Here is a 12,243-nt window from a genome sequence, read left to right as displayed (position 1 = left end):
TCTGCTATTTCCTTTCTTTCTTTTGCATTGGTTTGTTCTGAGCTCTGAGTTTGAACAATGCCATTTGTTTGGGGAGGGAACCAAAAGTTCCCTACATAGAGGAAGAGACATTTAGGGTGCGTGTGAGATACTTGAATTTTGCCACCAGGAGGGGGAAAAAGGGTGGAGTGCTAGAAGTAATAGATTTAGTACTATTTGAGAGATTTGGAACATGTTGTGGACCCAGGGTTGTTGGTCATCTCTGTAACAGGATGGGGATGGCAGATGTTTGAGCAAAATCTCATATTAATATGCCAGCAATGACTATCTCTAGTTTTAGCTGTGTTTCACTCATTTTACACAGAATTGGCTGTGTGTGGTGGCTCACGCTGTAATCTTAGCACTTTGGGGGGCTGAGGTGGGTGGATTGTCTGAGCTCAGGAGTTTGAGACCAGCCTGGGGAACAGGGTGAAACTCATCTTTACTAAAATACAAAAAATTAGCTGGGCATTGTAGTACACGGAGTAGCTCCCAGCTACTCCGGAGGCTGAGGCGGGAGAATCGCTTGAACCAGAAGGTGGAGGTTGAGTGAGCCGAGATCACGCCACTGTACTCCTGCCTGGGTAACAGAGCAAGACTCTCAAAAAAAATCAATTAAATGCTACATTTGGCACAATGGGAAAGAATTTCCTTTACTAGGCTTGTAGGAAGCCTTGCTTTTAGAAAAACCCAAATGAGATCATAAAACTACACTACTGGGACAAACAGTGGGAAACAGGGCAATGCGTTCTTTTCAACCAAGTATTAAAGTATTGGAGATGTTGCTGGGCGCGGTGGCTCGTGTCTGTAATCCTAGCGCTTTGGGAGGCTGAGGCAGGCGGATCATGAGGTTAGGAGTTCAAGACCAGCCTGACCAACATGGCGAAGCTCCATCTCTACTAAAATACAAAAATTAGCTGGGCATGGTGGGATGCACCTTTAATCCCAGTTACTCAGGAGGCTGAGGCAGGAGAATCGCTTGAACTGGGGAGGCAGAGGTTGCAGTGAGCTGAGATCGCGCCACTGCAAGTAACAAGTAACAAGTCCTGTTGTCCTTGTTACTATGAACGGATGCCATGGGTTGTATGGGCAAATGAATTGGTTTTGTTTGAGGCAGAGTGGAACATAAGATTAAACGCTCGGTCAGTGAGCCTAGCACGCAAAGATCTTTGGCTCTTCTGGCTGTGACTTGGGACTTCTTTTTACCATGGTCTGCTGTAAATACAGAAAAACCCAGCGCCCAACAGTTCATGCTGGAGTCTTGAGCATTGAGGGAGAATCACTGGACTCCAGAGAGAAAGTTTGTTTTTTGAGTTGGTCTTGCTTTGTCATCCAGGCTGACGTGGATTGGTATGAACATGGGTCACTGCAGCCTCGATCTCCTGGGCTCAAGTGATCCTCCCATCTCAGCCTCCCAAGTAGCTTGGGACTATAGGAGTGCACCACTGTGCTTGGCTAATTTTTAAAATTTTTGTAGAGTTAAGGTCTCACCATGTTGTCCAGGCTGGTCTCAAACTCCTGGGCTCAGGAAATTCTCCTGCCTTAACCTCCCAATGTGTTGGGATTCCAAGTGTGAGCCCCTGTGCTCCACCAAGAGAAAAACTCTTTAATTGCTAGGAAGTTGGGATAAATTTTACTGTGATCAAGCCACCTTCTGTGTCATAGAACCAAAGGAAGACTGCCTGCTATGGCAAGATGCCCTCATTTTAGTCCTACCTCATACTATCATAAATAATCGTTTTCCTTTCTCTAGCAGGTTTGTGTCACTGGGAGTACTGGGATCATTATCCTGTGTTGTGCTGGGGTTATACCAAACAGTGTTAACTTTATTTAAAGAATTCAGGCAGAGGCCGAGTGCGGTGGCTCACGCCTATAATCCCAGCACTTTGGGAGGCCGAGGCGGAAGGATCACGAGGTCAGGAGTTCGAGACCAGCCTGGCCAGCATAGTGAGACCTCGTCTCTACTAAAAATACAAAAAATTAGCTGGGCATGGTGGCACGCGCCTGTAGTCCCAGCTACTCGGGAGGCCGAGGCAGGAGAATCACTTGACCAGGAGGCAGAGGTTGCAGTGAGCCGAGATCACACCACTGCACTCCAGCCTGGGCGACGGAGTGAGACTCCATCTCAAAAAACAAAAACAAAAACCAAAAAAGAATTCAGGCAGAAAGGTTAGAGAATTTAAGTAGCAATTGAATATTTTTTCACTAATGCTGGTAGTATACTATAGTAACCTTAATAAAAATTAATGTGTATTTTATCAATTCAATGATAAAGCAGACCTTTGTAAACTGTCTAGCTTGTGGTGACTGATTGAGAGTATCATGAAGCTCCCAACCCTCGACATACTCCTTCATCCTTCTCTGTCCTAAAGGGTACTTCTTTGGAAAAGTAGAGAAGTTCTATGTTAGCGTACACTAGAGATGGTAAACTATGCCTTGTGGGTCAATTCGGGCCTGCTGCCTGTGTTTGTATGGCCTGTGAGCTAAGAAAGGTTTTTACACATTTAAATGGTTGGAAAAAATATTTAAAGAATGCTATTTTTGGACACATATGAAATTCAGATTTCAATGTAACTTTTTATTGGGACACAGCCACCGCCATTGCTTTAGGTTTTGTATGCAACAGCTGCAGAATTGACTATTTGAGACAGATTGTATGGTCCCCCAAACTGGAACTGTTTCCATTCTGGCCTTCTACAGAAAGTATTTGGACCCTGGCCTAGATAAATCCTGGCCGGTGGTTATGTTATGTGAAATGTGCACACTGCAAAATAGAGGGCTGTATGATTAAAATTTTTTATTTCAGCTACTGTTCATCATAGTCGATTTAAAGGGCAATTTAATTTACAGCAAATTCAGTTTCTCGGAGATTTGTGTTGGGGCTTTGGCAGCAAAAAAAATCCTAGGAGTAATCTTGAGAGTACCATGCCCCCTAGTGGATTGCTATAGGGTTTACTTTTAAATTTTCAAAATACTGAATTGGCCAAGGATTTCCTTGATCCATATTATCCCAGGGGTCAGAGGCCGAAGGTCGCCTAGACCTGGGCAGATGCTAACAGGTACTGTCATGGCCTGGGCAAATCTAGCCACGTCAGCGCTCATTTCTGTTCCCTTTTCCACAGTCCAGCAAACAAGAGACTAGACTTGAAGGAACCCACCCTCCGCTCGGATTCCTTATGACGCCGCACGCCTCTTACTCTCCCCGGGGCTCATCCGGGGAAATGGGGCAGAGGCTCTGTCCCACAGGTTGGACAAACCAACGAGGGCGGGGAAAGGAGAATCAGAATAGGCAGCCAATCAGAGCTCGGCACAAGCCCAGCCAATCGGGTCGGGTCAGTTGGGGCTTAGCCAATCGGGCTCGATGAGGAAGACCTGAGTCAGAGCTTGCGCCTCTCGTTTCCAGCTGTGGGTGGCGCTAGGCCGGTTCAGCTGGACCGGGTAGGGGTCCTCGCTCGCTTGCTTGCTTGCGGTTTCTCGGAGAAGCCTCTAAGTGTCCGGCCTAGAGGCCATGGGAAGGCAGTGGGGGTCTGCCATGAGGGCGGCCGAGCTGGCGGGCTGCGTGGTGAGCGCCTCCCGGGCCGGACGGCCCGAGGCGGGCCCATGGAGCTGCAGCGGGGTAATCTTGAGCCGTAGCCCGGGCCTGGTGCTTTGCCACGGGGGCATCTTCGTCCCCTTCCTGCGAGCTGGCAGCGAAGTCCTGACCGCGGCCAGCGCCGCCTTCCTGCCTGGCGACAGTTGCAGCGACGACCTGCGCCTGCACGTGCAGTGGGCCCCAACGGCCGCGGGTCCCGGGGGCGGCGCGGAGCGGGGCCGCCCAGGGCTGTGCACGCCCCAGTGCGCGGGCCTCGAGCCCGGCCCACCTGCCCCATCCCGCGGGCGTCCCCTGCAGCCCCGGCTTCCCGCAGAGCTGCTGTTGCTGCTGAGCTGCCCGGCCTTCTGGGCCCACTTCGCGCGCCTCTTCGGGGACGAGGCGGCGGAACAGTGGCGCTTCTCGAGCGCGGCGCCGGATGACGAAGTGTCGGAGGAGGAGGAGGCGGATCAACTGAGAGCGCTGGGCTGGTTCGCGCTACTGGGCGTGCGGCTAGGCCAGGAGGAGGTGGAGGAGGAGCGCGGGCCGGTCGTGGCCGTGTCGCCTCTCGGGGCCGTGCCCAAGGGCGCGCCATTGCTGGTCTGCGGCTCCCCTTTCGGCGCCTTCTGCCCTGACATCTTTCTCAACACGCTGAGCTGCGGGGTGCTCAGCAACGTGGCCGGCCCGCTGCTGCTTACCGATGCACGCTGCCTGCCCGGCACCGAGGGCGGCGGCGTGTTCACCGCGCGGCCCGCGGGGGCGCTGGTGGCGCTGGTGGCGGCGCCGCTCTGCTGGAAGGCCGGCGAATGGGTGGGCTTCACGCTACTCTGTGCCGCCGCCCCACTTTTCCGCGCCGCCCGCGACGCGCTCCGCCGCCTGCGCCCCAGCGCCGCTGCCCTGGCCGCTCTCATGCCGCCAGAGGTGGGCGTCCCGTGGGGTCTGCCCCTCCGAGACTCCGGGCCCCTGTGGGCAGCCGCGGCCGTGTTGGTGGAGTGCGGCACTGTATGGGGCTCCGGAGTGGCTGTGGCACCCCGCCTTGTAGTGACCTGCCGGCACGTGTCTCCTCGGGAAGCAACCAGGGTCCTGGTGCGCTCCACCACCCCCAAGTAAGCCCACAGGGCTGACCCCACTCCATCCCTTTCCACGTCTCAGGTCTGGGTCCAGGCCTAATACTCTTGAGTATTGTGCAGGCTCTTCTTGTGTCATGCGGATGCTTTGGGCGTGTAGTGGGTAGAGACATGAAACCCTCCCCTCATCCTTTATACCCAGAACCCCCGCGGGGAGAATCAGGAGCAAGGTGTCAAGCTCCAAGCAGCTCTGGATTTGGGTACTGTGGGACACCCTGAATCCGGAACTGGGCATCTTTGAGCTCCCCTCAAAGTCTGAGTTTCTTCTGGGCAGCTTCGCTGTCCGAAGACCCTGCACACCGTACCCCACTGTTCTCTGGCCCTTTGAACAGATATTCCCTAACCCTGCTGCTTCTCCTCTGAAACTGAGAAGGTCCCAGAGGCCCAGGAGGGTGCCCTTCTGGGGTAATGAGATGGGTTTATTAATTTTATCCATCTTTTAGAGCTTAGCCAGAGCTTCCCTTCTGAATGAAAATGACAGAACGTGGGTTTCTACCTAATCAGAATGTAGGGGGATGGCCCAGGCAGCTGTATGTAGTTCAACCCAGCCTTGTAGCCCAGGCTTTTCCAAATCTCTTTCCTGAGTCCCCAAGCTTAGCCAGGTGTGGGTAACACAGCCCAGTTTTGCCACAGGTGTCCCCACTGGTGGCCTATTGGACAGCCATGACTTTATAGGGAAGACTGATGATGAAGGTTTCCCTGTGGCATGGGGCCCCTACCAGATTGCCCCCACTCCCCCACATGCCCCTTGCTCCTAAGGAGACTGCTAGGTCTCTTGGAAGCTACCCCTACAGAGTGTGTAGTAGGACACCCCTGTCTGATCCTAGGCAAGTCACTTAATCTATCTAAGCTGCCTCCCTGGGAGTTGATTCGAAATGTCATGGAATAGAGCCTTCCACGTAGTGTAAATAGGGACCCAGAGGAGTAAAACCATGTCTTATCTGCCCCACCAACTGACGGGATTGTTGGGGGTATCAACAAGGCAGTGAAGGAAAGTGTTGTGTTTGCCTTGGATCCTCCCACTTTCTGTTTGGTGTTGTGATTGTTACTGAGGGTCTCTGGGCCTCTGTTATACCACCTAAAATGGAGATAATGCCAGTGCTTAGTTTATAGGGTTGTGAGTACTAAATGAAGTGATGTCCACAAAGCGTTAACACCAAACCTGGCCCACAATGCTCACTAAGTGTCAGTGTTGATTATTCAGGTACAGGAAGCTTTATAGAAGTAGCACAGTTTGTCAACCACCTTTGGAGATACCACAGAATGGTTACATGACTTGCCCAGAGTTGCCTGGCTGGTCGATTTCGGGGCTGATACCCAGATCTTCTGACTCCAAGTCCATGACTTTTACCGTCACTCTCAGCTCCTTGATTTCTCCCAAGAACTGAGGAGTCAGAAAGCTAGCCTGTTGTTTGTTTCCTTTGCTCCCAGGAGTGTGGCCATCTGGGGCCGTGTGGTATTTGCCACTCGGGAGTCATGTCCCTATGACATAGCAGTGGTGAGCCTGGAGGAGGACCTGGATGATGTCCCCATCCCTGTGCCCGCTGAGCACTTCCACGAAGGTAAAGGACCAAGGGTGCAGCCTGAAGGAGGGCCCCTCTGGGCTAGGGTGGGCCTCAGGAAAGAGAATCAGTGTTGGGCATTCTCATGAAGTCAGGGTGGCATTGGTCAAGGTCCTTGGAGGCCTCCCTTCTTGTGCTGGTGGGGCATGTGGAATACCCTGTGAAGGATAAAACACGCCCTTTCCCCAAGTGCCTGCAGCAGTGTAGTGTGAGGATGCGGGGCTTTGGGGTTCCTTAACAGTTACTTCAGGCTGGTCAGAGAGGCAGGTGGCAGTTTCAAGGCTCCAGGGGCATGATTTGGGTAAAAGGCTTTGTGATGCTGCCACATAAGTACCGACATCGCACTCCGTGGAGGCAGTGATACGGTGATGAAGGGTGCAGGGGCTCTGGATGGGCATCTTTCCTCTGCCACTTACTGGTCCCATGTCCTTGGACAGGCTTGTTAACTCTCCTCTGCCTCATTTTCCACGTCTTTGGAATGGGGCTAATGTATCCTACTTGTGGGTGTTGCGGGGGCTGGGTGTGATGTTGCCTGTAAAGCACTTATTTCCATGCCTTGCACTTGGAAAAGGAAGGTCATAGCTGCCTTATAGCCATCATCACCTTTTCTTTTCACCAAGAGATTTCTTAGGAGTCCCAGGAGGAGATGGATGTGAATTCTACAAACATTTATTGAGCATGTGGCTAGGTGTTAGGAACTCCTAAAAGTCACTGCCCCGCCTGTCCAGGGACCGAGGACTGGGGAACAGCCTGTTGCTCAGAAGTAGTCATGCAGATACAGTGCTAGGAGCTCAATGGGGTTCCCAGCCTTTTCCAGCCAGGGGACCTGGGGAAGGCTCTCTGGAGGCAGGAGTATCTGAGCAGAAACTTGAAGGCTGGAGAGGTTTGGGGCATTTGGAGAGGGTAGGGATGGGGGTTAGGGAGTGTGAGTCCTGCTATAACACAGGTGTCGCCAGCTTCACCCTCCTTCCCTCCCTGGCAGGTGAGGCTGTGAGTGTGGTGGGCTTTGGCGTCTTTGGCCAGTCTTGTGGGCCCTCGGTGACCTCAGGCATCCTTTCGGCTGTGGTGCAGGTGGATGGCATGCCCGTGATGCTGCAGACCACGTGTGCTGTGCACAGTGGCTCCAGTGGGGGACCCCTCTTCTCCAACCACTCAGGAAACCTCCTTGGTAACCAGCTCTTTGTCCCCCTCCCGCCCTCCCTCTTGCTAGAACCTCAGTCCCACGCCATGAGTGCTTGTAGGCAGCCCCAATGCACCCTCTCTCTGGGAAAATGGTGGGCATTATGAGTGAGCTAGCCGAGGTTTACAGGCTCCTCTCCTGATGGTGGAGAGGGAGGGATGCTGAACTGGGAGGAAAGAGATCTGGGCCCTGGTCCCTTCTCTGCCACTAATCTAATCTGGTTTGATATGTGAAATTCAGGAGTTGGATTAGTCAAAGCATCACAGACTCAAAAGCCAACAGAGGCTGGAAAGGTAAAGCAAATGAATGAGAGAAGACAACAGGGAGGGGAGGGGAGGGGTCCAAACTGAAGCACACTCGACTCAGCCACGGCAGACTGTGGCCGGGAAGGAGGATGGGCCTAACGTTGGCTGGTATTCTAATATTTTCACAAGAGATGCAAAGCTTTTTTAAAAAAATACATGTGGCCATTACATTGATCAATTTTTAAAGTTTGGCAACATGCAGGTTTTTGAAAAACAGTCTGTTTAGCTATCCACAAAGAGAAAAGAAAAAGACGTGAGTTCATCTAGAAACCTCCAACTCCAGTCCAGTCTAACTCTCCTTGTTTGTTTATTCTTTCTCCTGTAGTGAAAAACCTTGCTCCTGCTGTCTACAATATGCTTACTTATCTGTTCCACCCTAGTATATGAGTAAAATTGTATTTGCATAGCTTTAGTATAAATTTCCTCTAAATATGTAGTACTTACAAAGAGGAAATATTAGATCCGTAAGTAATACTTAGAGCCGTAAGTCTAGGCTGGGTGTGGTAGCTCTTGCCAGTAATCCCAACACTTCTGGAGGCTGATGCAAGAGGATCACTTAAAGTGGGAGTTTGAGACCAGCCTGGGCAACATAGTGAGGACCTGCCTCTTTTTATTTAAAAAATTTTTTTTTAGTTAAAACAAAAGAAAAGAAAATACTAAGTCTACCATGGAGAGGCCTGGCAGATACCACCTCAGCCAAGTGATCAAGGTGAACATCACCAGTACTCCATACAGACATCAGACAGCTGAGACACTGGGAAGGACATATGGCTTTATGGTATTCTTCCCAACAATGCGTACCCTCAAACGATTAAAAGTAATGGCAAAACAAAAGTAATGACAAAAACTACATTCACTTTTGCACCAGTCCAGTAGTCATGAGAAAACAGTAGGTAGACCTCAACTGAGGGTCATTCTCTAAGATCACTGACCTGAGCCAGACATGGTGGTATGCGCCTGTAGTCCTGGCTATGCAGGGGTCTGAAGTGGGAAGATCACTTGAGCCCAGGAGTTCAAGGCTGCAGTGAACTATGGTCACCATTTCACTCCAGCCTGTGTGACAGAGCGAGACCCCATGTCAAAAAAATAAATTGTATGTTTATTTAAAAAAAAAAAAACCTGGTATGGTGACTCGCACTTGTAATTCTAGCACTTTTGGAGGCCAGGGCAGGAGGATTGCTTGAGTCTGGGAGTTTGAGACCAAGCTGGACAACCATAGTGAGGCCCCATCTCTACAAAATATTTTAGGGAGGCTGAGGCGGGAGGATCACTTGAGCCCAGGAGGTCAAGGTTGCAGTGAACTATAATCCCACCACTGCACTCTAGCATGGGCAACAGAGTGAGACCTTGCCTCTAAAAAAACAAAAACAAGAACAAAAAAACCTGTGAATGAATAAAATAACCTACACTCTTAAAAATGTCAAGGCCATGAAAGATAAGGAAAGACTGAGGAACTGACCCAGATTGGAGGAGATTTGGGAGATGGACAACTAAATGCAATATGGAGTCCTAGATTGGATGCTGGAATTGAAAAAGGACATTAGTGGAAAAACTAGTGCAACTCATGCCAATGAGTTCTATAGTTCACTTAATAACAGGACTGTACCAAGGTATATGTTTTGGTTTTGGTAAATATTTTTTGGTGACATTAGATCTGAACATAAGCTGGTCAAAGGGTATATAGAATTCTGCACTATTTAGGCAAGGCTTCTTTATGTCTGAAATTATCTTTAAAAAACTACACACACATCCATGCACCGAACAGGCCAAACAAAACATGTCTGTGGGTCTGATTCATTCATTCATTCATTCATTCATTCATTCATTCATTCAACAAGCCTTTGTTGAGAGCCTGCTTGACATAAGGCATTGTTCCAGGTACTGGGGAGACTGCATGAACAAAACATCAAATTCCTGCCCTCATGGAGCTGACACTAGGTAGAGAGAAAGATAACAAGTGAAATAAGTGAACTATCTAGTATGTTAGATACTGAGAGTGTGACGGAGTAAAGCCAGGAACGGGTGTGGGCAGCAGGTATTTATGTCTAGAAGCTCAGCATCTGTCACCATGGGGGGTGGTTTCCAGTCCTACCAGGCCCTGAGGGCTCCAGGGTGGAGATGGTCCTCCTCCCTTCTCCAGCCTTTCTGCCTCCTGGCTCACATCCCCTTTTGCTCTCTGACTCCTCAACAGGCATAATCACCAGCAACACCCGGGACAATAACACGGGGGCCACCTACCCCCACCTGAACTTCAGCATTCCCATCACGGTGCTCCAGCCGGCCCTGCAGCAGTACAGCCAGACCCAAGACCTGGGTGGCCTCCGGGAGCTGGACCGCGCTGCTGAGCCGGTCCGGGTGGTGTGGCGGCTGCAGCGGCCCCTGGCAGAGGCCCCGCGGAGCAAGCTCTGAGGCTGTGTTACCTCCTCTGGAAAGAAGAGTGACCTTTTTCTGCTGTAGGAAGTGATGTTGAGGTGATGGTGGCCTCAGGATTCAGGGCCCAGCTCTTGAAGGGGACTGGGCTGCTTCTCATCTTCACCCACTGACTGCAGTCTGGGCTTTGGGCTCTGGGGCCAACTTCTCTTCAGCCCCATGGCTCCTTAACCTGGGAGCCTGTTTTGGGGTGCTTTCTTGAATCCCCAGTTCTCTGTCCCCTAGCACTAGACTCAGCTGTATTGTTTTTCCTTCTGGGGAGCCCACTTCAACTGCACAGAGGTTCTGGGCCTGACAGGTAGATGCCAGCTGGAAGGCAGGCCTGTGCCTGGTTTTGCATCTGTTCCCCTGAGGGCCACCGTCGTCCTGAAGCTTCACTGGGGCCTTGGCTCCTGTCTGCCTCTCAGTCAGGTCGGGGCTGACAGAGGACTCAGCTTCCTTAGCATATCTCAGCAGAAACCTTGCTCTCAAGAACAGAAACAGAAGGGACAGAAAGAGGAGTGCCTCCTGTTGTGCCAGGCCCATGGGCAGTGCAGGCGGATCCCTGAAGGTCAGTACTCCTGGGTCTTCATATGCCAACAGGGGCACTCTGACACTGTGCCTTCATTTTCCAGCCCACAGCCTGGGTCTCAGGGACCTTGAGCAGTAGATCATGTCTGGTTGGGGCTTGGGAATAAACATAATCTATTGAAAAACCTCTGTATTTATATATCAAATTATTTTTTTTTTCAGGAGTTGAATTGGGAATAGGCAAGTACCAGGCGAAGAAACACACCCTTTTTTTTTTTTTTTTTTTAAGAGCTGTGGTCTTGCTATCTCACCCAGGCTGGAGTGCAGTGTTGCAATCATAGCTCACTGCAGTCTCAAACTCCTGGGCTCCAGGAGACCTCCTGCCTCAGCCTCCTGAATAGCTGGGACTACAGTCATGCACCACCACGCCTGGCTAATTTTTTATTTTTGTAGAAATGGGGTATTGCTTTGTTGCTCACACTGGTTTCAGCCTTCTGGTTTCAAGCAATCCTCCTGCCTCAGCTTCCCCAAGTGCTGGGCTTACAGGTGTGAGCCACTGTGCCCAACTCAGAAATACACCCTTTCTGTGCTGTTTTTCTCAGCAGGATTTGAGCTCACGGGATACTGTTCTGCCAGACTGGCCCTCATAGCTGGTCATGTGCCAGTCGGAGCTGGGTGGGGCTTGCAGGTCCCGGAAGGTGGTAGTCTTGACCTGGCAGCAGGTACTTAAAAAATGCATAGGGTGGGTGGCAGTTGGGTAGTTCAAGGGTTAATGAGGCCAGGGCAACCCCCAGGAGCTGAGGCGAACTCTGTGAGTCAGGACTGTGCCATGTGCACAGGGCCGTTCATGTGTGGCCCTCGAGTGATCTCCAGTGGCAGGCTGAAAGCCCTGTGAGGGGCGGCTGTGGGCAGAGGCCACGGAGGAACAGTGCCTAGGAGTCATTTGTTTCTTTTTTTTTTGAGACGGAGTCTCGCTCTGTCGCCCAGGCTGGAGTGCAATGGCCGGATCTCAGCTCACTGCAAGCTCCGCCTCCTGGGTTTACGCTATTCTCCTGCCTCTACCTCCCGAGTAGCTGGGACTACAGGCACCCGCCACCTCGCCCGGCTAGTTTTTTTGTATTTTTTTAGTAGAGACGGGGTTTCACTGTGTTAGCCAGGATGGTCTCGATCTCCTGACCTCGTGATCCGCCCGCCTCGGCCTCCCAAAGTGCTGGGATTACAGGCTTGAGCCACCGCGCCCGGCCGGAGTCATTTGTTTCTAACACCTGTGTGCTGAGTGTCAATGCTCGGTGTGGTGTTATGATGTATATTGGTTTTCATCCAGCATTCCTGACTCGTGACTCCCATAGTCCTTGTTGCAGTCTTTGTTGAAATATTGGGTATGTTAGGGCTCTGGGGGCAGGCCTCTGACCTCTGGGTATCTTTTCACTAATGTTCGCCCACCTTTTTGATGGTGGGTCCTAAAGACCTTCCCATGAGAGAGTCTCAATCCTGGGGGAAGGAATGCTGATGTCATGAAGTTTCCATAAAAACCTGAGAGGAC

The 12,243-nt window shown here is 51.3% G+C and overlaps 1 protein-coding gene across 2 annotated transcripts; it reads left to right on the top strand.

Moving 5' to 3' along the window:
* The first annotated feature begins 3,398 nt into the window (after window positions 1–3,398).
* TYSND1 (trypsin domain containing 1) lies at window positions 3,399–10,893 on the top strand. Of its 2 annotated transcripts, XM_011927276.1 has the most exons (4): window positions 3,399–4,692; window positions 6,145–6,275; window positions 7,258–7,443; window positions 9,952–10,893. In XM_011927276.1, exons 1-4 carry the CDS (start codon window positions 3,527–3,529, stop codon window positions 10,167–10,169), a joined length of 1,701 nt encoding a protein of 566 aa, XP_011782666.1. In that variant the 5' UTR covers window positions 3,399–3,526; the 3' UTR covers window positions 10,170–10,893. The 2 variants fall into 2 exon arrangements, with proteins under 2 accessions (XP_011782666.1, XP_011782675.1); XM_011927285.1 differs by lacking the exons at window positions 6,145–6,275; window positions 7,258–7,443.
* Window positions 10,894–12,243: the final 1,350 nt, after the last annotated feature.

The sequence above is a fragment of the Colobus angolensis genome, unplaced genomic scaffold (assembly GCF_000951035.1).
Source record: "Colobus angolensis palliatus isolate OR3802 unplaced genomic scaffold, Cang.pa_1.0 Scaffold12, whole genome shotgun sequence".
Taxonomy (NCBI): domain Eukaryota; kingdom Metazoa; phylum Chordata; class Mammalia; order Primates; family Cercopithecidae; genus Colobus; species Colobus angolensis.
Note: the sequence above shows the minus strand (reverse complement) of the source record. Positions and strands in the feature narration are given on the sequence as shown.

What these genes read in the sequence shown, in the direction of transcription:
- TYSND1 (XM_011927276.1), top strand. Translation starts at nt 3,527, where the DNA reads ATGGGAAGGCAGTGGGGGTCTGCCATGAGGGCGGCCGAGCTGGCGGGC. An exon ending in GTGCGCTCCACCACCCCCAA is followed by an intron (nt 4,693 to 6,144) that starts GTAAGCCCACAG and finishes CTTTGCTCCCAG; the next exon opens with GAGTGTGGCCATCTGGGGCC. An exon ending in CGCTGAGCACTTCCACGAAG is followed by an intron (nt 6,276 to 7,257) that starts GTAAAGGACCAA and finishes CCTCCCTGGCAG; the next exon opens with GTGAGGCTGTGAGTGTGGTG.